The sequence below is a fragment of the Podarcis vaucheri genome (genome assembly GCF_965113315.1).
Source record: "Podarcis vaucheri genome assembly, chromosome: 4".
NCBI classification, from domain to species: Eukaryota; Metazoa; Chordata; class Lepidosauria; order Squamata; family Lacertidae; genus Podarcis; species Podarcis vaucheri.
Window position 1 is genome coordinate 75,550,722 of NC_138762.1, and position 22,974 is coordinate 75,573,695.

A 22,974-nucleotide genomic window follows, 5' to 3' on the forward strand; every position below is an offset into this window, starting at 1 on the left:
GAATTTAGGGTCAAAGTTTTTTGGTAAACAATCCTGACGTAAGACTGTTTGGCGGGTTGGGGGGGATGTAATGGAATGGAGCTTGCTATTTCCATAAATTGATATTCCATTTTCATATGAAGGAGCTGTTAATAAGGAACACTATAGCTTTAAAAGTTACTTGGTCATTCTGAAAGTCATGTTGTGCTTTCCTCCACCTGACAGTTCAGATTGCATCAGGAAAAGGAGGGCAGTTTGTTGTGTTTTTGACACGAGCTTTCAAATAGAGGCAGAGTGTCACATATGCCTGCTTCACATTTTGGGTTTGATTTATTTTCAGGATAAAGCAATAGCTATTACACTTGTTCTCAAGTTAGAAGTGCTGGTTAGTGGTCTAAAAATCTGGATTAAATACTGGTTTTCAGGTTAACAGAAAGCTCGTTGTTTTAAAGCAAGCAATTGCGTACACCACTAAATATTTTATACCAGAAGTTTCATAAGTAGGAAATATCAGTACAGCAGTCACTGAAGTATGTGTATATCTCACAAATACTTTTTATATTTCCCATTTCTTCTCTTGTCACAGCTTTTAGTGCCAATGGTAAAGATGTCATTGTTGACTTTCCTCAGCAGTCTCATTGGACTGGATTACTGTCAGAAATGGAACTTGTTCCCAGTATTCATCCAGGGGTTACGTGAGTGTGTTTTTTTAAATAATAAAAAGCCCTTTAACCATTTTATTGTGGCTTTTTCTTTAAGTTGCATCTTTTTTCTTGTAGTGTTTCTATAACATAAAACACGGCCTGATTCCCCCCTCCCCCCAAGATGTAACAGGTAAAAAAACCTGAAAGAGTAGGCATTTTTGTAGTAGACGGTATAGAATGAGAATTTGTTTGGATTAAATTATGTGAACGGAATAGAAAAGCTAATGTGATAATTGAATTTTTGTTTCAATTAGGTGTGATGGCTGTCAGATGTTTCCCATCAATGGACCCAGATTTAAATGCAGAAACTGTGATGACTTTGATTTCTGTGAAACCTGTTTCAAAACCAGGAAACATAACGCACGACACACTTTCGGAAGAATAAATGAGCCAGGTATTATACGTTATAGCTTAATGAAGTCTGAGACGTTTCTGCATAACTCTTTGTTGTGGGTAAAGTTTTTGGAAACCCCATTTTCTGAAACTGCTTCTGATTAACTTTCATTGGACCTCCTCTTTCTAATAAACTCAGCAAAATTCTTTATTGTGAACAAAGCTTGTAGGAAGAGCTTTGTGCTGTGTTTTAGTGTTTTTTATTGTATTTTAGTGTTTTGTTGGAAGCCGCCCAGAGTGGCTGGGGGAAACCCAGCCAGATTGGCGGGGTATAAATAATAAATTAATATTATTATTAACTCTACAAATACAGTTCAGTATAATGCTCCAGCCTTTAGGATAGCATGTCCCTGAATTAAATAGTTGTCTTCAAATCTACAACACCAACTGTTTACAATAGGTCAATCTCCAGTATTTTGTGGCCGCTCCGGAAAGCAACTGAAGAGGCGTCACAGTAGCCAGAGAGGGATGCTACTGGATGATTGGTCAAGAATCGTTAAAAATTTGAATGTCTCATCTTCCGTGAATCAGGCCTCACGTTTGATTGATGGTGGGGACCAGTGCTGGCAGTCTTCTGGCTCCCAAGGAAAGGTGAGTTTTAAAGAAGTCGTTCGCGAGCTTTTCTCACATTTCAGTGTAATCTTCTCATTGCTGTCACCATCATTTGATAAAAGTAGAACTATACCTGCAGATATATATATTTTAAAAAGCAATACTGTTTTTATTATCTGAAACTACTTGCAAGTATTCTAAGAAGTAGTAGTCATGTTCACATGTAACTGTAGTCCACTGTGCCTCCAGAGAATTTTAGATAATTGCAGTCATTCCCCCCCCCCCAGCACTGGATCCGTTTGGAGATTTTCCCTGACGTCCTCGTACACAGACTGAAAATGATTGTGGATCCTGCAGACAGCAGCTACATGCCCTCGTTGGTTGTGGTTTCAGGTAGGAGACTGTCAGTTTTGACTACAGGGAATTGGTTTCATTATTGAGCAGCTTGTTTTGTTTACTTGCAGTATGGTAATACAGGCAAGTCTGTTTTAGGTGCATCCGATACGTGTATTCCAAACCTGGAAGTGACCTGAAAATATCACAAAAGGGGTGGAGCAGGGCTTGGGCAGATCAGGGTGTTTAAAATAATAATAATAATAATAATAATAATAATAATAATAATAATAATAATAATAATAATAATAGTAAAAGTAAAAATAATAATAATTTTTTATTTATATCCTGCCCTCCCCAGCCGAAGCTGGGCTCAGAGTGGCTAAAAACAGTCAAATAATACAACATTCTAAAATCATTTCATTATAAAATTAATTCAAATCAGATCAATGGCAACCATTGGGCTAGAGTTCTGTGAGGATTGCCAAAGGAGGGAGTCAAGCTGTGCCCTGGCCAAAGGCCTGGTGGAACAGCTCTGTCTTGCAGGCCCTGCGGAAAAATGTCAAGTCCCACAAGGCCCTAGTCTCTTGTGACAGAGCATTCCACCAGATCGGAGCCACAGCCGAAAAAGCCCTGGATCTGGTTGAGGCCAGCCTAACCTCTCTGTGGCCTGGGACCTCCAAGATGTTTTTGTTTGAAGACTGTAAGTTCCTCTGTGGGACATACCAGGAGAGGTGGTGGCTTAGGTACGAGGGTCCTAGGCTGTTTGCAGGCTTTTACAATGGTTTCAAATATACATTATTTCACTTAACATGCGGTGCCTTGGAACGTAAACCCTGCATAAATTGGGAGTTGCCTGTACTGAAAAACAACTCCCTAATATAAAAATAATCCAGCATGCGTCTCTTTCCTTATGCTGCAGGTGGAAGTTCCTTAAACAACCTCATAGAGCTGAAGACAATCAACATTAATCCTACAGACACCACAGTTCCTCTTCTCGGTGATTGCACAGAGGTAGGTTATTGCTGGTTATGTTGTTGTTGTTGTTTAGTCGTTTAGTCGTGTCCGACTCTTCATGACCCCATGGACCAGAGCACGCCAGGCACTTCTGTCTTCCACTGCCTCCCGCAGTTTAGTCAAACTCATGCTGGTAGCTTCGAGAACACTATCCAACCATCTCATCCTCTGTCGTCCCCTTCTCCTTGTGCCCTCCATCTTTCCCAACATCAGGGTCTTTCTCAGGGAGTCTTCTCTGCTCATGAGGTGGCCAAAGTATTGGAGCCTCAGCTTCACGATCTGTCCTTCCAGTGAGCACTCAGGGCTGATTTCCTTAAGAATGGACATGTTTGATCTTCTTGCAGTCCATGGGACTCTCAAGAGTCTCCTCCAGCACCATTTGCTGGTTATAGGGAAGACTAATTAAGAAAGTTGTGCGTTGAACTCATGTAAGATGTATATTCTTTATGTTTCCCCCATGGCTTTCAGCTACAAGGTGTCAGATTTAAATGCCCGCTGTTATTGTGAAGAGTTCCTTTGTCACTTACTTTTTTGGGCGCATGAGGAATTTTTTTTTTGGTTTCCCAAGAAACCATGCTGTGATATCTCCACAGCCATGTTGCTTAATGAGGACACTGGCTGGCGTTTATGTGTCTGTTGTTTAAATCTTGACATTAATGAACAAAATTAATGTTTTTGTGAGCCCCATCCCCTCCTTTTGTTGGGTATAGTTGCATATGCACACAAGGCAGATGCCGCGTCTAAAGAAAAAGTAAAAATCCATTGGAATGCAGGAAGACGCTTGTCAGAATCCCCGGGGTCTGTCAGAGGTTAGACCTCCTAGGTGGGTGAGGGTCTCTCTCTGAAAAGTAAGAGTGCCTCAGGTTTTCCCAAAGCAATAAAGGTCTTACCAAGTTAGGATGGCTCATTACTGAGCACCCCTGAGCAGAATTAAGAACAGGAGTGGTTCTTTCATTTATTCAGGCTTTTTATTATTAAAGAGATTCCCTTTTATATTAATAAAACAGGAGGGAGCAGAAAGGTCAGAAGTAGGTAAAAATGGATACAAGTCCGTACATATATAATTAATTCGTTTCCCTTTTCATAGTCCCAGTCATAATATTAAAGTAGGCAGCCAGGTAGGCAGTTCTCTAGAGCATTTGACACATGTTTGTCTTCTATCCTTTTGTCACGTATTTTCTTATAATTGTGGCATTAAGTATATTAAGAACCAACACATAAACTTAATCCTTTTTAATTTTAGTATCACAGGTATATTGAAGTGGCTATAAAGCAGTGCAGGAGCTCTGGCATTGATTGCAAAATACACGGTCTCAGCATATTGGGGCGTATTCGGGCAGAGGATGAAGACTTGGCTGCAGTTCCCTTTCTTGCTTCGGATAACGAAGAAGATGAAGATGATAAAGCTAACACTGGGAGGTATGGAATATTAGAGCAAAGATCTCTTGTAAAACACCACGTGTAATTGCATACTCTAGGGATGCGGGTGGCGCTCTGGGTAAAACCTCAGTGCCTAGGACTTGCTGATCGTATGGTCGGCGGTTCGAATCCCCGCGGCGTGGTGAGCTCCCGTCTTCGGTCCCAGCTCCTGCCCACCTAGCAGTTCGACAGCACCCCTAAGTGCAAGTAGATAAATAGGTACCGCTTTATAGCGGGAAGGTAAACGGCGTTTCCGTGCGCTGCGCTGGTGCAGGCTCACCAGAGCAGCTTCGTCATGCTGGCCACGTGACCCGGAAGTGTCTGTGGACAGCGCTGGCTCCCGGCCTCTTAAGTGAGATGAGCGCACAACCCTAGAGTCGGATGCGACTGGCCCGTACGGGGAGGGGTACCTTTACCTTTTAATTGCATACTGCTGAACTTCTTGGGACTTTCAAGTTCAGGATTAGGAATACTTTGTCCCAAACGTTCCTCATTTTTATTTTCTTTAACAGATTATTTATTGATTAATTAATTTATATACTGCTTGATATATTAAAAAATATCTCTAAGCAGTATACCAAAAACTGAAGCAACAACCAGAAACTTAAACAAAAAAAATAGTGTTACATATTAAAATGTTACATTAGTACAAAGCTACTACATCTATCTCAATTTAAGTTCATTATTTTCACAAAAATAGTTGTGATGCAATTGTTGCAAATAAATAGTGAATAGGTGGGTGACAAATAAAATCCTAGGGACAATTCCAGTATATAAATTGGAAAGTTAACTCATTGCTTGCTTGCTTGCTTAGCCTTGTTAGAAAGAAGACAACAGGCCTGGAATCAGCAGCGACAATAAGGACCAAAGTTTTTGTTTGGGGCCTGAATGACAAAGACCAACTAGGAGGATTAAAAGGTTCTAAGGTATTGAGTGTTTTGTTTTTTTTAAATTGAAATACATGAAAACAATGTTGTGCTTCCTTACTTCTATGTGTGTCTCTGCGTGTTGCAAGGAAATATCACCTTAAACGTCTTGTCATGCCTCTTTTTTTCTGGATCATTTGCTTATTTATTAAATTTACGTACAGCCCTTCAGCCAAGGATTAGGCCTCTTTTTAACAGCTGTCGGTTGCTGCGGATTTAACATCCATGCAGCAGCTTCAGCTGTGTTACGGAGGAGGCCATCCTTGTTAAAAAAAAAGCTTGGTTCTATGCAGTGGTCAGGATCCGAACACCTAAAATCCTATAAACAATATGACATAGTAGAACGTTGTCTACTGTCAGAAGCAGTATGGCTCTGAATCTCAGCTGCTGGGAAGGACAAGCAGGGAGAGCACTTGTTGTATCTATTCACTGCTTGTGGGCTTGGCCAATATGAGTACGGGATGCTGAACATAGATATACTTTGGTCTCATCTGGCAGGACTTCTGTTCTTAACAGACTTGCAAAGATGGGTTGTTGCGGTTTTATTCTTGGGCTTCTTTCAGAAAGCATTGGCTTCCGTTACTTGAAAGCATATGACCCAAACTTGAAAGGTTATTTCAACTAGCAACTTATTTCTACCTTGATTAGGCAACATCTGTTCAATAGGTAGTCAATACATTGTGTGGAGCGGCTTACAGGGTCTGAGCAACGTGAACAAGATTAGCACACATCATGTCAAGCTGGCAACTGTGCATATTTCCTGACAGCCAGGAAATAAGCCTTTGGCCAAAAGGGAGATGTGAATGCTGGTGCTAAATGAGATGCAGGGACACTTGATTCATAACTTTAAAACCTTTTGAATAAGAAGAGTATTCTTTGAACGTGCGGTAAGCATTCACTCGATGATCAGAAGATGACTGCTAAGATTGAGAGAACAGTTTTAGGTATGCCATAGGCAAATCGTGCTTTTGAAACGCCTTACACTTGTTTATTTTCTGTATAATTTGCGTTTTACAGATAAAGGTTCCTTCATTTTCCGAGACCCTCTCTGCCTTGAATGTGGTGCAGGTAGCTGGGGGATCCAAAAGCCTTTTTGCAGGTAGGGGAGCTCTCTGTCACACAGCTTTTTAAATCTACTGATATGTAAGGTGTTGTATTTGTTTTAAAAAACGAAGCTGCTTTCGGCTGTCCTAATTTCTCCGTAATGGAACTCTGAGTTTCTCCTGTCTTTTAGTGACTGTGGAGGGTAAAGTGTATGCCTGCGGAGAGGCCACCAATGGAAGACTGGGATTAGGCTTATCGAGTGGAACTGTTCCCATTCCCCGGCAGATTACTGCTCTCAGTAATTATGTAGTGAAGAAAGTTGCTGTTCACTCAGGTACCAAATCTGTCCTTTCCTATCTGTGGGAATCAGTAAGATTATTATGTCAAATTGAAATAGGCTTCTTATCCAAACTACTTTGGAAGTCAAAATTACTTTGCATGTCAGTATTCTTCATGCTTTCTCTCTGCACAGTGCTCTGCATAGGGAAGTGTTACGTGTGAAAGGGCAAGTGCCGTATCTAGTCTTAGAAACTTGTGTTAGCGGGGCACTTTCTCTGTGCTAATACTGGGATGAATATTGCGAAACTAACTGCTGAGTTTTTATCAATAGCATCTCTTACAGTGGTCAATGGCACTATTTAGCGGGAAGGAAACTCCATTGAAAATCCTCGTTATTGCATATTTTTACATGGCTCTTTATTTGTATATATTTTAAAATTTTACATACGGATGTTTTATGATAGCCTATATTTGTAATGCCTAATAAAAGTTTGGTGAAGTAAGTAAGTAGTATTGTGAAACGTAGATTAGGGTTTGAATGTGTGCAGCCATGTGATGGGGTGAAAGTACAGAGTGAAAATAAGCTAATTGAGTTGTTTTGAGTTTCCCCCATTTCTTCATTTAGCAGGGTGGGAAATACTTAAATGTATTGTAATTACATCGTGGTGTTTGTTAGCAAACTGAGATGCTGCACACAGCGGTCTCTAGTTCCTTAGACTTGCCTGATACAGAAAGGAGGCTGTCACATTCTACATACGGTCTGTCTGTTCCACAGTCGCATTAAACCATACTTTAAAACACCGTTCACGATTGGAGCCACTATGTTTTCTGGTTGGAATCAATAAACCCAGTTTCATTTTTTTACAGCTAACCCTCTGATCTGAACATGATCTTTCTGTTCTGCTTTGGGTTCAACCATGAATTTCAAATGAGCTGTTGAGAGTGTGTTCTGTTTTTGTGTAAAAGCAAAATGCAACGCAGGTTTCAATCAGTTTTGGTTAGATAATTTAATATTAGAGATATACACAAGGCATTTTGTCATGGAAGAGAGTGCAGGGAAGCCACTGTTGCTACCAACTTTTCTGAAGAGGTTTCTTTCTACTGTTTGATTCTCCCTTTCCCCCCCTCTAATCTTGGTGTGTTACCTTGTCAACCTTCCCATATTCTTATCCATTCCAGGTGGCCGCCATGCTATGGCTTTAACTGTTGATGGGAAGGTATTCTCTTGGGGCGAAGGAGATGATGGGAAACTTGGACACTTCAGTAGAATGTAAGGATGCCATTTTTGCTGCTGCTCTGAGCTTGCTGGATATGGGACACTTAGTTCATTTAGCTTGTGATACCTAATTTAAAGTTTAATTAAATAACCTGACTAAACAAACACAATACATTTTGGGTTTTGTTTTTGTTTACAGGAACTGTGATAAACCAAGGCTGATAGAAGCACTGAAAACAAAGCGTATCCGAGATATTGCCTGTGGAAGTTCTCACAGTGCTGCCATCACCTCCAGTGGTGAATTGTATACATGGGGCCTCGGGGAATATGGTCGTCTGGGACACGGAGACAACACTACGCAGCTTAAGCCAAAGATGGTAAAATCAGAATATGTTTTTCCACCTTAGGTCACTTCAGCGCATAGGCTTGCTGAAATACAGCAAAAGTAGGAAAACAGCCCAAATGCCCTCACTTAGTATATAGGAGAGGTGACATTTTAAAATAATGCTCTGGGTATCTGGATCAGAAATGGGCCTACCTAATGAGGTGTGTTATCTGTACACCCCCATTTATGGAATGCCCTCCCCTCTGAGATCTGGCTGGTGCCAACGCTGTTTCCCTTTCTGTCACATTGCCCTTTGGGGGAGGGGGTTAATTTAACAAGTACAGCTGCTGATGGATGCATTGCCTGCTACATGAATATATTGGGTAAGGATTTTTTTATCATATTGGCTATTAAACTTCAGATCTCTTACCTATGTGTTATTTTGAAATCCACCCTGAGATAATGAATAAATAAAATGGTAAGCTTCTTTCTTCTTCATTGGATCAGGAGATGACTCAGTCAGTGTTGTTGCTTTCTTTAATTAATTGCAGCTTACACAGACCCAAGTTTTTGGATTGTTTTATTGTTGGTTAGCAGCAATCAGAGATATCAAAGCGCTCGGCCACTCTTCCTTCTTCCTCTCTTAGTCTTCCGTTCTTGAGATCTGGAATGGGAGCGTGCGAACCTTCTTTTTGGGTGTGGGCGGGGTGGGGCTTAAATCAACTTTTTTCTCTTAAGTTCACTGTGCCTAATTGAATTTCTGGCCTAAACTGGTATCCGTAGATCAACTGTATCTCTTAAATTGTGAGCAAATTGCACACAGTTCAAAACGAATGAACCTCCTGTGTTTTCTGCCTTGTAGGTCAAAGTGCTCCTTGGTCATAGGGTCATTCAGGTTGCTTGTGGGAGCAGAGATGCTCAGACGCTGGCCTTGACCGATGAGGGTAAGAAACCTCTCCTCCTTATGGCCGCTTTAGTACCGTATGGCCGTTGCAGCAATTAACACAAGCCTGTTTTCCTTAGGGCTCGTATTTTCCTGGGGAGATGGAGACTTTGGAAAACTCGGCCGAGGAGGAAGCGAAGGATGTAACATTCCTCAGAACATTGAAAGGCTGAATGGCCAGGGAGTCTGCCAGATAGAGTGCGGAGCTCAGTTCTCTTTGGCTCTAACCAAGTCCGGGGTGGTTTGGACATGGTATGTCGCGTTTAACAAATTGCATTCCCCCCACACAATTGTCATAAAACCAGCCAAACTGATAGGAAGAATGGAATCGTAGGGTTGCATCCTGATCAGTCATCAGAGAAACACATAATCATCCTAACAGTATTATTGTTTCGTCTTCAGGGGCAAAGGCGACTACTTCAGACTAGGACACGGAACTGATGTCCATGTACGAAAACCCCAAGTGGTAGAAGGGTTGAGGGCGAAGAAGATTGTGCACGTGGCCGTAGGTGCACTCCATTGCCTAGCAGTCACTGACACAGGGCAGGTAAGAACCATTTGTCAATCCATCACAAGACCATTACGTGGCAGTAAGTTCCATGGGATCTACTTGCCATAACTTGTTCTGGACTGAATTTTGAGCTCCTGGCAATGAATAAGTAAGTGCTGGAGCACAGAATGCAGCAATGGAATTGTGTGATGAATCACTTAAAACCATTGCCATTATTGGCTCTTCTTTGGTTGTGCCTCTTTCCAACAGTGCTGTAGGATATTTTCCAGTGCAATTTATATTTCACAGTTTTTGCCACATTGTCCATTATATTAAGTGGTTCTATCTCAGCAAATGGAATAATGTTTGTCCTCTTCCTCTTCCCCTTCCCTTAAGCCAGTAAGAAAGAACAAACAGTGTGTTTTGTTTACAGTCTTCATTTAGCAAATGCGGCTATTGTAAAATGATTATCTTTGTTTGCTTAGAATATTTATGCCGCTCTCATAATCAGTGGAATTTATGAGGCACTCGGCAAATACAAAACTACAGAAAACTTCCACAAAGGTGACATTTGGCAACAGAAACCAAATATAGTAGGAAGCATCAAATCATCTTAGAAGAGTAATATATTTGGGTGCCTTAAAAAGTCAGCAACGAGGGTGCCTAATGAAGGAATAGGAATGATTTTCCAGAGGCATGTGCTGTGAAGTCCCTATTCCTCATTGCCACTCTGCTTCAGAAATAGCCACCAGGAAGCTACACTTTATGACATTATTTTGCCAAGAATTTTAATTGCATTTGGAAACACTAGAATAAATATATCAACATTGCTGGTGAAGCAGTCAGGGAGGTAGATGCTAACGTGGATCACCTGCTTTTTTTGTTCCTAAAATTATTTTCACAATTGTTTGGCCTGTATTGGGACTTCATAGCGGCTAGTGTTCATTGGTCCAGTTCACATGTACACTAAGCTAGTCTGTGGCTTAGCATGAATGATTAAACATGCGCACTGACCATTAGGAAAGAATTGTGGCTGCTTCACTCTTCCCCTGCTGCTGCAATGCCAAGAGTTACATCTGGACTTGGCCACGCCTCCCCCAACAAGCTACAAGCAGTAAGCCAAAACCAAACCTTGCTTTGAAGTGAGACATCCCAGTAGCCCGGGTTTGGAGGTAATAGTAAGCCAAACTGTGATGTAGCTCTTGATAGCAAGGCAGCAGCAGCAGCAGGAGGAGGGGAGGAGGAGCATAATAGTTCCAGAAACAAAAATGCACTCCTTGTTCACTCTTAACCATGCTATAACTTGATCCACTGTGTAAAATTTTTACTACACTGTATTTCTTTTTAGTGTAGTAGCAGGTGCGATGAACTGTGCCTTTCTGGAATCATTATTCAAGCAGTTTGCTACAGTTCCATTGAGACCGAAACTTAACCTCCATTGGGTTGAATTTCAGCAAAGATAATGGGGCGTATGGATACAAGCAGCAGCTTTTTTGGGCGGGTCTGAATGACGTGTGACCGCGGATGTGCGCACAGTGCAGAACCTGAAAATAGCCCCAAAATATCATAAAGACATCACAGAATGGGGTGGAACGGGCGTTTGTTTGCTCTTCTGACGTGTGTGGGGGTCCATAATGTAACCACACACAAAAACGAGGATTGCCTCTACACAACTGAGTTCAGAGCAAGATTCTGCATCTGTTAGATATTCCGTGGCTCAATCATTTATATTACTTTGCATGTGCTGTATGTGAAATTTTCACTGAAAAAGAGTGATGCACAGAATGATTTGATTTATTGGCAGGTTTATGCTTGGGGAGATAATGATCACGGACAGCAAGGCAATGGGACAACTACAGTCAACAGAAAGCCCACTCTGGTGCAAGGTTTGGAAGGCCAGAAAATCACCCGTGTTGCGTGTGGGTCTTCCCATAGCGTGGCTTGGACAACCATGGACGTAGCTACACCCTCTGTGCACGAACCCGTTCTCTTTCAAACAGCTAGAGACCCTTTAGGAGCATCCTATTTGGGTAATATAAATAATATAAATAAATAAATTACAAATATGCGTAAGAGAGGAAAGCGGTGTGGTGGCATCATTGCTGCTGTGTGTGTTTAGCAAAATAGTATCGCCATAGAGAGAAAGTTAGTGGTCAGACAGCTGGGCAGACCTCAGCCTTGTGGGATCTACTGGACCCAAGAACAAAAGACAGACACTTGGGGTTGAAGAATTCTGAGCCCAGGAATTAGTTTTGAGGAGCCGAACTGTGAACGGTGTTCACCCGCCTTCCACACAAAAATCCACTCCTAGTTATCTGGTTTTAATTCCTCCCTACTTTCTTCATTTAAACCATATAATTATTTGGGGGGGAGGAAGGGGGGTGTCTGCAAGGTTTCTGACTCTCAAGTTCTTGTTCAGTTTCAAATAAGGCCTCTGCTATAAGAGGGTTGCTAACCAGGGCCATAGAGAAAGAAAGGAGTGCCAGTGCCAGCATAGTGTGGGTGGGTGTGTAGGTGTGGGTCGCGCATGCGCACACACACACTTAAGGATGCATTTGATGTAAATATTTTTGTGTAGTCTCTCCCCCCCCCCCCAGGCCTTCTGGTACTAGTTGAACTGAAATTTGACATGCAAAACAGGACTGAATTAATTGAAGAGTCATTCTTAATGGTAAAATATAAGTTTTCTCCACAGTGTCATCTTAAAAATACTGAACGTAGCAAAACACAAAGGTATGTGTGTGAGAAAGGAAGGGAGAAGGAGATTGTATGTGTATGAGGGGACAGGGAGACAGGGAATGGAAATCTATAAATAATGAAGGAAGGAGCCAAATATCTTTCCTAGTTTATATTTGGTCCCAAACTAGCTTTGGGCTTCCCTGCTTGTTCTTCTGTGGCTGAGAAGTCTGTGTGTAAATTTGTCCTAATGGGAAACCTGGAAATCTTTTTATTTCCTGTAGGTGTCCCATCAGATGCCGATTCTTCTGCTGCTAGTAACAAAATCAGTGGTGCAAACAGCTCCAAACCTAACCGGCCTTCACTTGCCAAGATCCTTTTGTCACTAGATGGCAACCTTGCCAAACAGCAGGCATTGTCTCATATACTGACAGCATTACAGATCATGTATGCCAGGTAAGCTTGGGCATAAGGATACATGGCTAAGTACATTTTCTTTTAGTATCTAATTGGGCTTGGCTCTTACACTCAGGTGTTCTGATGCCTGTTGGATGCTGCGAAAGGAAATTGCTCATTTCACAAATCGTATAAGTACACCATTTGGTTCAGAAGTTTGTTGGTCACTTTTCATCTAGAGTATAGTTGGGTTTTTTTTGGGTGTGTGTGTGTCACGCAGATGTCCATGCAGATTGGACAGTTCATATAATATGAGTTTTCTGTTGGGTGTTAAATAAACTTGTTAACAGGTCAGTTTTTCGTGGGTTGGGGGGGGGGAAGCTAACACCCCAGAGGACAGGATCACACTTCAAAACGACCTTGACAGATTAGAGAACTGGGCAAAAATAAACAAGATGAATTTTAACAGGGAGAAATGTAAAGTATTGCACTTGGGCAAAAAAAATGAGAGGCACAAATACAAGATGGGTGACACCTGGCTTGAGAGCAGTACATGTGAAAAGGATCTAGGAGTCTTGGTTGACCACAAACTTGACATGAGCCAACAGTGTGACGCGGCAGCTAAAAAAGCCAATGCAATTCTGGGCTGCATCAATAGGAGTATAGCATCTAGATCAAGGGAAGTAATAGTGCCACTGTATTCTGCTCTGGTCAGACCACACCTGGAGTACTGTGTCCAGTTCTGGGCACCACAGTTCAAGAAGGACACTGACAAACTGGAACGTGTCCAGAGGAGGGCAACCAAAATGGTCAAAGGCCTGGAAACGATGCCTTATGAGGAACGGCTAAGGGAGCTGGGCATGTTTAGCCTGGAGAAGAGGAGGTTAAGAGGTGATATGATAGCCATGTTCAAATATATAAAAGGATGTCACATAGAGGAGGGAGAAAGGTTGTTTTCTGCTGCTCCGGAGAAGCGGACACGGAGCAATGGATCCAAACTACAAGAAAGAAGATTCCACCTAAACATTAGGAAGAACTTCCTGACAGTAAGAGCTGTTCGACAGTGGAATTTGCTGCCAAGGAGTGTGGTGGCGTCTCCTACTTTGGAGGTCTTTAAGCAGAGGCTTGACAACCATATGTCAGGAGTGCTCTGATGGTGTTTCCTGCTTGGCAGGGGGTTGGACTCGATGGCCCTTGTGGTCTCTTCCAACTCTATGATTCTATGATTCTATGATTCTATGATTCTATGTATGTGTAATTTTTCATAGCCAAAGCAGACCTAGCGAAGATATTGCTAACTTACTTAGGGTATCTTTGTTACAAGTTATGAAATGTTTTACTTGTCCTCAGTCTCTTTTGACTTCGTCTTTCCTGCTTATCATGTATTTTATTTTTTATTTTTAAAAATAATGGTAGGCTATATTCTGTTTCGTGGCCTCTCCTGTTAGGGATGCTTGAACTAAGAGGGTTCTTTATTTGCGCTACTGCTGGATCAGCTGCCATGATTCTGTGCGACTTTATCACATTGTAATTTTAAAAAAGGCTAATAATGAATCTGATGTCGGTTTTGCCCAGTGAGGCAAGTGTAATGTGACAAAATACTATTCTGAATGCTTTCCTTTTGATTTTAGGGATGCTGTGGTTGGAGCACTAATGCCTGCAAGTATGATTGCGCCAGTGGAGTGTTTGTCTTCCTCGCCTGCTCCTCCAGACCTTTCTTCTACGGGCAATGCACCCAATGGGGAAGATAGTATGCTAGTGGTAGATGTAGAAGAGAGACTGAGCCCAACCCCATGGCAAGATAGGAGAGTGGAGGTAATCCCCCCCCCCGAACTCCCCACACCCTCGACTGAATTATTAGAAAGATAGGTAGTAGAAAACTTTCAATTGATTGTCTAGATCTGTTTGCTTGCATTTATACATTTCAGCATAGAAGGTTTGTATTGTTTGCAATCCAGCTTGCAAGATTTAAAAATACAGTGGTACCTTGGTTTTTGAAATTAATCCGTTCCGGGAGTCTGTTGGACTCCTGAAACCATTTGAAAACCAAGGCGCGGCTGCAGGAGCTTCCTGCATTCCAGCGGAAGCCGCGTCGGATGTTCAGCTTCCAAAAAACATTCACAAACAGGAACACTTCCGGGTTTGCCGTGTTCGGGAGCCAAGCCGTTCGACAACCAAGGTACCACTGTAGTCACTTGTGGGCTGAATCGCACTACACCCGGAAAAGTAAATTAGCAAGATTTTTAAGACACCAAGAGTTAGCTCACATAGTAGATACTAAGGATACAAATTTAAATTTCCACATCTTACATAATTGTTTGAAAATGGCCATCTTGAGCATTTATCTTACGGAAGGACTCTAGAAGAGATTTTTTAGTGGAAGAAAGGCCACCGCAGAAGCTAGCAAGCCCAGCTGTGCATGTTCGGCTTGCATTTTACTTGGTAAGCTCTTGCCATGGCAACGCTCCTTTGGGAGCAATGAAAACAATTGGGCAAAGGTGAACTTCTGAAAAACGTGAATTTAGGGTAGTCGTGTACGGTACTGTTGTGGTTATTGACTTGTTTTTTATACTGCTTAAACAGGATGCAAATGCTTTGCAAAGTCCTGCTGTATCTGATTCAACAAGCTTTCTTACTGTCATGCAACTCTGCTTGGTTAGGTGGCTTCTACAGACGATGCTGTGACGCCTTCCGCTGTAACTCCTTCGGCTTCTGCAGCCTCATCTCGTCCTTTTATTCCTGTTACCGATGACCCCGGAGCAGCCAGTATCATAGCAGAGACCATGACCAAAACCAAAGAGGTACCGTTTCTGTTTTCCCCACTGATATATTGCATTTCCCTGAAAGTAACTGAACGTGGGTGGTGCTTGAGAGAGTTTATGCAGAATGTGCCGTAGGATGCACCATGTGTAGGCTGGGTTGTTGGGTAGATGCTCCTATGATCATCACATTAATCTACGTCATATGTAATCCACTCTCATTGCTGGGGCTAACCTTCCAAGTCATGCGGCGTCTTAAAGTTCATATAACTTATAATACTTTTGCAAATAGTCCTTGAATTTTTTCCAGTCCTCCTCCATTGCTTCTTCTCCCATATCTCGGATCCTGGCAGTCATCTCGGCTAGTTCCATGTAGTTCATCAATTGCGCCTGCCAGTCCTCCAGTGTGGGCAAATCTTGAGTCTTCCAATGCTTAGCGATAAGGATTCTTGCTGCTGTGGTAGCATACATGAAGAAAGTTCTATCCTTCTTTAACACCTTCTGGCCGACAATGCCCAGAAGGAAGGCCTCCGGTTTCTTAGGGAAGGTGTACTTAAACACCTTTTTTAACTCGTTATAAATCATTTCCCAGAAGGCCTTCACTCTTGGACAAGTCCACCAAAGGTGAAAGAATGTCCCCTCAGCCTCCTTACATTTGTAGTCCCAGAACATCTGGAGGGCCAAGTTTGCCTATGCCTTCCCTGGAGGTAAATGCAACTTAGAATTGTTGGGACAGTAATGCAATACACCACAATCTAACAGTATTATCTGTTTTGGATCTCTGAACTTGTCCCCTCTGAAACCTTTGCCACGTCTGTCATTTTTGAAGTGCTAAAAATACGGATTTAGCAGGTAGGCTGAAAATAAGCCTGTGAGACCACAGAATCCAGGCCCAGAGATTTGCTTTCTTGATGGGCTTGTCCAGTGTGTGCTTCTGTCTTCGGGCACCTGCTTTAGGCTTCTGTGTATTCTCTTCATCTGCCTTTTCTTCTATTCTGTTTTGAAGGATGCAGAAAGCCAAAGCAAAGTCTCTGGTCCGGAGCCCCAGTACTTGGATGAGTTCACTGGTCTTCTGGTGCCAGATGACACCCGAGTCATGGTGGACCTCTTGAAGCTGGCCGTGTCCAGCCGCGCTGGAGAGAAGGGCAAGGATGTCCTTTCAGCTGTGCTGTCTGGCATGGGCACTGCTTACCCTCAGGTGACCTTGGGTTTTGCTTCATCAGTTGCTCTGTACTTGTAATGCTTCTTAAGTATACTGACATTCTTAATGTGGTTAATACACAGCTGAGAAGCCAAAGACTGCTGCAGATATCTAGGAATATGAGTGAACATTTGTGTACACACATGCACACACCTGAGATGGCTAAAAATGTTTACAGAGTATTCTTCAGCAGCCCTTGCAATCTGTAACTGAATTGAGATGAAACTTCAGAACTGGAAAGAAGTTAATTTATTGAATGAGCTGGCAAGGTTGAAATTTTGTAGGGCAAGTGCATACATGCATAGCAAGTCGGTGGGGAAACCTGGTCCTTGTCTCCTCTGTTTTATTTAAAATTTATTTGTTTACAGTATTTGTAGCCCACTCTTCACTGAACGTTTTCAGTCCCAGAGCAAGGGAACACAGTAATACAAATAAACTGAAAAAGAATATACAAAATTCCATAAACAGGGCCAATAAACAATGAAGCAGTTCTGCCATAAGGTAAACGAGCAAAATTGCAACAGCATAAATTAGTATTTCCGATTTAACAAAATAAAGGCCTGAAAGTCAGTAAGGGCTGCTGGGTAATGATGTCCAGGTGGATTTGCTGGCCACCTCCATCTCTCTTCAATGTGATTTATTTATTTAGCGTTTCCTTTATTCTGCACCTTTTCTTGTTGCCAGCAAATTACCTCTCAGAGGCAGCTTCACTCCTGGACTGAAGGATCAGCTAGCTTCCCACCCAATGCCTCCTTGACATTTAGGCACTGGCGTAGCGCGGGGGGGGGGGCAGGGCGACTGTGGCCCTGGACCCAGAACCCAGAAGCTTGGGGGGCTGGCTAGCACCTAGCCATCAGCAGCAAGGGTTGGGTAAGTGCGCTCCTGCCCCTGGCGCTGGCAGACAGTGCTATCTCCCTGCATCTAGGGACTGTTTCACCTTCTTTTCTACTATAGATCTTGCTTGAAACAACTATTGCAAATTTTTAAAATTTACATGCCACTTCTGATAACAACCTTAATGTTTGGAATGTTAGCATGCTATTGTTGGAACATCGATTGACCTGCAAAAAGAATGAGGAGCATCTATGTATGCAAAAAATAAATCTCGCGAGATTTGTATTTTCAGGTTGCTGATATGCTGCTGGAGCTGTGCGTTACGGAGCTGGAAGATGTGGCAACGGATTCGCAAAGCGGTCGCCTGTCTTCGCAACCGGTGGTGGTGGAAAGTAGTCATCCGTATACAGACGATACTTCTACCAGTGGCACTGTTAAAATACCAGGTACTAAATTCTCATAAGGTGTACACTCAAAGGTGGAAATGGATACTACACCTTCACTAAAATTTATACACCAAATGAATAGGGGCTACTGAAAGTGTGTGGTTTCATCAAGTTTTGTTAAGGTAGTAAATCATGCATGTTTGTAGCTGCTGACGGGGCTTAACTTTCTCTAATGTATATAAACAGCAACAAAAAAAGCAGTGCAGTTTGTCCTTAAGATTGTGCAAAGATTGCTTGATTATCCCTGGGCACACAGATGTAATGATAGAGGGCAATACTTCCGTCATCGTTTCACTAATGTTTTTTGCAACACAATGGCTTTTATATCTATTAGGACATAACTGTTTGGTGGATATTTTAGATTCATTCAGAAGTAGCTGTGTCCATATTTTCCATTGAAATCATAGCATATTTCTTCAGTAAAATAATAATTTTTGTTGCAAGTGCTAGTATGCTCAGCTAAGCAGCTGAAGTTCAGGTTTGGTGTTGTAAAAGGTACACACAAGCCTATGAATGCTTTGTACTTCAGATGCTTCTCCTGCGGGGTTTTAAATTAACCTGTCAGAAAGATGATTCTCTTTTTTAAGAAAGAAAAGAAAAGAAGGGGCTTTACTTCTGTGGCTTTCACCCTTTAGGTGCTGAAGGGCTTCGAGTAGAATTTGACCGTCAGTGTTCCACAGAACGACGCCATGACCCACTCACTGTCATGGATGGAGTCAACCGGATAGTTTCTGTCCGATCAGGTAATGAGACAATATATCAGATTTAGCGTTGTGCCAAACACTTTATTGTTCTTTGTGTTTTATCAGCAAAAAAAATGTATTACAGATTGGTCTCTTAACGGGGGTGAGAAACCTTTATATAAGGAGGGTGGTAGGTCTATGGGAAAGCTAAATTGGAGACTACAGCTAATGGTAGGCAAAGCCAAGAACCAAAAATGAGCAGACGTACCTCTTCTCCCCCCCATTCTGTTCTTTCTGACACCCCTTTCTCTTTCTTCGTTGCTGTTTTTCCGACTTCCAGGCAGTTAGTGCTCCAGCTACCCAACAGGGATACACCTCTATCCTTCCTCTGCAGATAGGAAGGCATGAGAGCTTGTCTTTGTGCCTGCTGCATAGTTTGCAGCTCCCAGGGGAAAAGTTGGGTGACTGGAAGCACACATTGTTGGCCGCTGTTTCCCAAGGAGCTGGGAGAGTGCCTTTAGGCAACAACACTGCACCCAGAGGGAAAGCCTGGGTGTAGGAAGCACGTCTTTGTTAGTCCTAGATCCCAAAGCTGCACAGAGTGCATTTGGGCTTTCAGCCTTTGCTGACCTCACTCATGTGTTCCATTGAATAGGGTGGCTATGTGGACTGGATGCAGCAGATCCCATAGGATTTGGCTGTTGGCCACATTCATCACTTGAGCCTCACATTCCTCACTACTAGATGATAGGTTGATTTTTGGGAACAATAGCCTGGGAAACTAACAACATAAATGGTGTTACAGAAGCATGATAATGATCATTAATCCACAAACCCATTTGATAGATTGTGAGCACTGGAGTTGAATATTTCCACCCAATCCTTCTGCCGTGTGCGGGTGGCGCTGTGGTCTAAATCACTGAGCCTCTTGGGCTTGTCGATCATAAGGTTGGCGATTCGAATCCACGTGGCGGTGGTGAGCTTCCGTCGCTCTGTCCCAGCTTCTGCCGACCTAGCAGTTCAAAAACATGTCGGTGCAAGTAGATAAATAGACCACTGCGGCGGGAAGGTAAATAGCATTTCCGTGTGCTCTGGCTTCCGTCATGGTGTTCTTTTGCGCCAGAAGCAGTTTAGTCATGCTGGCCACATGACCCAGAAAGCTGTCTGTGGACAAATGCCGTCTCCCTCAGCCTGAAACCCTTATGAGCGCCACACCCCATAATCACCTTTGACTGGATTTAACCTTCCAGGGGTATTTTACCTTTTACCTTACTATATTTTTATTAATATTTTTGGGCAATTCGTATTAGCTTTTAGTTTCTAGTTTCATTCTTTATGCTCTTTCAGGCTTTGTAAGGCTGTTTCCTTTGCATCTCTGGTGACAGAACCAGTAATAACAGATTCTGGGTTAATATTAATTCTTACTGATAGAGCCACAGTGGCACTTTGTTCAACAGCCGCATTATGTTTTAGTAGTAGTAGATAGTAGTAGTTATTAGTAGTCCCCAGTGAAATTGAATTTTATTGGCAGCAGGTACCATCATTGTGTGTGGCGCTTTAGTGAGTGACATATAGCAAACTCTGCAGCCGTTTGTTAACTCTTTGTCTCATCCAAACTTGTAGGTCGCGAATGGTCTGACTGGTCTAGTGAACTGCGCATTCCAGGCGATGAATTAAAATGGAAATTCATCAGCGATGGTTCTGTGAATGGATGGGGCTGGCGCTTCACAGTTTATCCCATCATGCCGGCGGCCGGTGAATGTTTTAATTGCTTAATTGCACTAGTATATTTGTTCCTTTGTTTTTCACAGGGATTAGGGATAGTTGTGCTAGCAAGCTAAGAAAGAAAGCCTGGACTCCAGGTTGAGCTGATAATTGTCTATTTTTTAAGTTGTAAGGTGCCTGAGGGAGATTTATTTACATCAGAAGGCCAGGTCTCAAATAAATAGTACAAGCCCAAGTGTTAGACAGAGGAATGGCTAATATTAATCCTGTTTCTGCCCGTAGGTCCCAAAGACCTTCTTTCAGATCGCTGCATTCTTTCTTGCCCATCAATGGATTTGGTAACATGTTTGCTGGATTTCCGTTTGAATTTTGCTTCCAACAGGAGCATAGTTCCTCGCTTGGCAGCCTCGCTGGCAGCATGTGCTCAGCTGAGTGCTCTGGGTAGGTGCAGTTTTGGAAAAGTTTCTGATCTGTATGTTTAATGGATTGCTAAGCCGATCTGCTTATATATATATGTATCTTACCCATTTTTAGCTGCTGGTCACAGAATGTGGGCCTTACAGAGACTGCGGAAGTTGCTAACTACTGAATTTGGCCAATCAATTAACATCAACCGAATACTGGGAGACAACGATGGCGAAGCACGAGCTATGGTAAGAAGCTCAGATTTCCAGTGGCAACGTGAGTTCTTGAGATTGCTGTAATGCTGGCATAAATTGTAAGACACGAATAGATCACATCAACCTTCCTGTCATTAATCAGACATGTAATACCACACCACCTGGGAGTAACGTTTCGCTTGTCTTTTGGATACTTGACAGATGGTTTTCACACCATTTAACAAGTAGCAGTCAGGAGAATTTCCTTCCTCTTGTACAAATCATGATGAATTCTGTGATAGCAGCCACATAACTGGGGGGAGGGGATACTATTATTGATGTTTTATTATACTACTGATATTTATAAGCTGCTCTGGGAGCCTTCTTTTCTAGAGGGCGTAAAAACACTTTAAACAGGAAACAAAACTGCATTAGAGTTGATTAGGCAGTACCAGCAAATCTTTTATCGTTACGCACATGAGTTCATTCCCCACCCCCAATCTAGTGATGTTTGGCAGTATAGGTTTACAACTTCTTCATTACAAAAGTGCAACCATTGTCAAGTGCCGCTTAGAAACTAATACTACTTTATTCTGCTTCTCCCCCCACCCTAGAGTTTCACAGGCAGTGCCTTAGCTGCTCTTGTTAAAGGCCTTCCTGAAGCATTGCAGCGGCAGTTTGATTACGAAGACCCCATTGTCAGAGGTGGCAAACAACTTCTCCACAGTCCTTTCTTTAAGGTAGGATAGCATGGGGTACAAACTGTAGGGGAAATTTGTTATTACAATCCTAACTATGCTATGTGGATAAAGGGAGAGGGCGGGGGGAGGTGTTCCTACAAGAAAAGAAGAAAGCCATATCTTTTAAAGAGAACTTTTAAAATGTTTTAACTTGAAGAACAGCCAGCATATTACTGCCTGGTCTTGCTGAAGCCTTGTGCTTTCGAACTATGTTGTTTTTATCTGTAGGTGCTTGTAGCTCTTGCTTGTGATCTGGAACTGGATACCCTTCCCTGCTGTGCAGAGACACACAAATGGGCTTGGTTTAGGAGATACTGCATGGCTTCAAGAGTTGCTGTAGCCCTTGATAAGAGGACACCATTGCCTCGCCTCTTCCTTGATGAGGTACATGGAGAACTGGTTCAACTTCATGCTTAAGAGTGTGTGTGTAAAGGTAAAGGGACCCCTGACCATTAGGTCCACTCGTGACCAACTCTGGGGTTGCGCTCTCATCTCGCTCTATAGGCCGAGGGAGCCAGTGTTTGTCCGCAGACAGCTTCCGGGTCATGTGGCCAGCAGGACTAAGCCGCTTCTGGCGAACCAGAGCATCGCATGGAAACACCGTTTACCTTCCCGCTGGAGCAGTACCTATTTATCTACTTGCACTTTGACATGCTTTCGAACTGCTAGGTTGGCAGGAGCAGGGACCGAGCAACGGGAGCTCACCCCATTGCGGGGATTCAAACCGCTGACCTTCTGATCGGCAAGTCCTAGGCTCTGTGGTTTAACCCACAGCGCCACCCGTGTCCCTAAGAGTGTGTGTGTATACACACATAAAAAAAATGTATTATCATGGACAATGGTGCAAGCATGCAGACATTTAAGTACATATGCCAAATAAGACCACCAGGATATATAGTTTGAGAACTTCCAATATTTGGCCTAGTTAACAGCTCCTTCACTCTTTCAGTGGTGATTCCAGTGCCTGATTGGCTGCTGTTACCGTCAAGGAAAATTCAAACCATGAAGAAAATTGCACTTTCTTTAACCAGTCGCTAAATTGTGCGGTTTATATTGCAGGTGGCCAAGAAAATCCGAGAACTAATGGCAGATAATGAAAATATGGATGTTCTGCACGAGAGCCATGATGTTTTTAAGCGAGAGCAAGATGAACAGCTTGTACAGTGGATGAACAGGTAAGCTGAAAACGTTATAGTTTTTTGGGGGGAGGGGGGTTAAGGTGGGGTAGGGTGTTAAAGTGTTTGTACTGCATTTCTTCTTTGGAATATATGAAAAGTTTGAGGGATCATGGAGTT

At 42.6% G+C, this 22,974-nt stretch overlaps 1 protein-coding gene across 6 annotated transcripts in view; it reads left to right on the forward strand.

Moving 5' to 3' along the window:
* Nucleotides 1-22,974, forward strand: part of HERC2 (HECT and RLD domain containing E3 ubiquitin protein ligase 2) — a 101,081-nt gene that overhangs the window by 56,697 nt on the left and 21,410 nt on the right. For 5 of the 6 annotated variants that reach the window (XM_082219998.1, XM_082220000.1, XM_082220002.1 and 2 more), the window contains exons 51-77: nt 566-674; nt 938-1,077; nt 1,477-1,667; nt 1,916-2,021; nt 2,884-2,975; nt 4,222-4,397; nt 5,212-5,323; nt 6,341-6,422; nt 6,558-6,701; nt 7,826-7,916; nt 8,062-8,239; nt 9,050-9,131; nt 9,211-9,382; nt 9,533-9,677; nt 11,425-11,650; nt 12,581-12,752; nt 14,324-14,507; nt 15,353-15,493; nt 16,458-16,649; nt 17,779-17,932; nt 18,568-18,675; nt 20,239-20,370; nt 20,623-20,781; nt 20,875-20,993; nt 21,554-21,679; nt 21,908-22,063; nt 22,739-22,854. In XM_082219998.1, coding sequence (XP_082076124.1) covers nt 566-674; nt 938-1,077; nt 1,477-1,667; nt 1,916-2,021; nt 2,884-2,975; nt 4,222-4,397; nt 5,212-5,323; nt 6,341-6,422; nt 6,558-6,701; nt 7,826-7,916; nt 8,062-8,239; nt 9,050-9,131; nt 9,211-9,382; nt 9,533-9,677; nt 11,425-11,650; nt 12,581-12,752; nt 14,324-14,507; nt 15,353-15,493; nt 16,458-16,649; nt 17,779-17,932; nt 18,568-18,675; nt 20,239-20,370; nt 20,623-20,781; nt 20,875-20,993; nt 21,554-21,679; nt 21,908-22,063; nt 22,739-22,854 — 3,805 coding nt within the window. The remainder of the gene's footprint in view (nt 1-565; nt 675-937; nt 1,078-1,476; nt 1,668-1,915; nt 2,022-2,883; nt 2,976-4,221; nt 4,398-5,211; nt 5,324-6,340; nt 6,423-6,557; nt 6,702-7,825; nt 7,917-8,061; nt 8,240-9,049; nt 9,132-9,210; nt 9,383-9,532; nt 9,678-11,424; nt 11,651-12,580; nt 12,753-14,323; nt 14,508-15,352; nt 15,494-16,457; nt 16,650-17,778; nt 17,933-18,567; nt 18,676-20,238; nt 20,371-20,622; nt 20,782-20,874; nt 20,994-21,553; nt 21,680-21,907; nt 22,064-22,738; nt 22,855-22,974) is intronic. The other variant, XM_082219997.1, reaches the window with a different exon arrangement.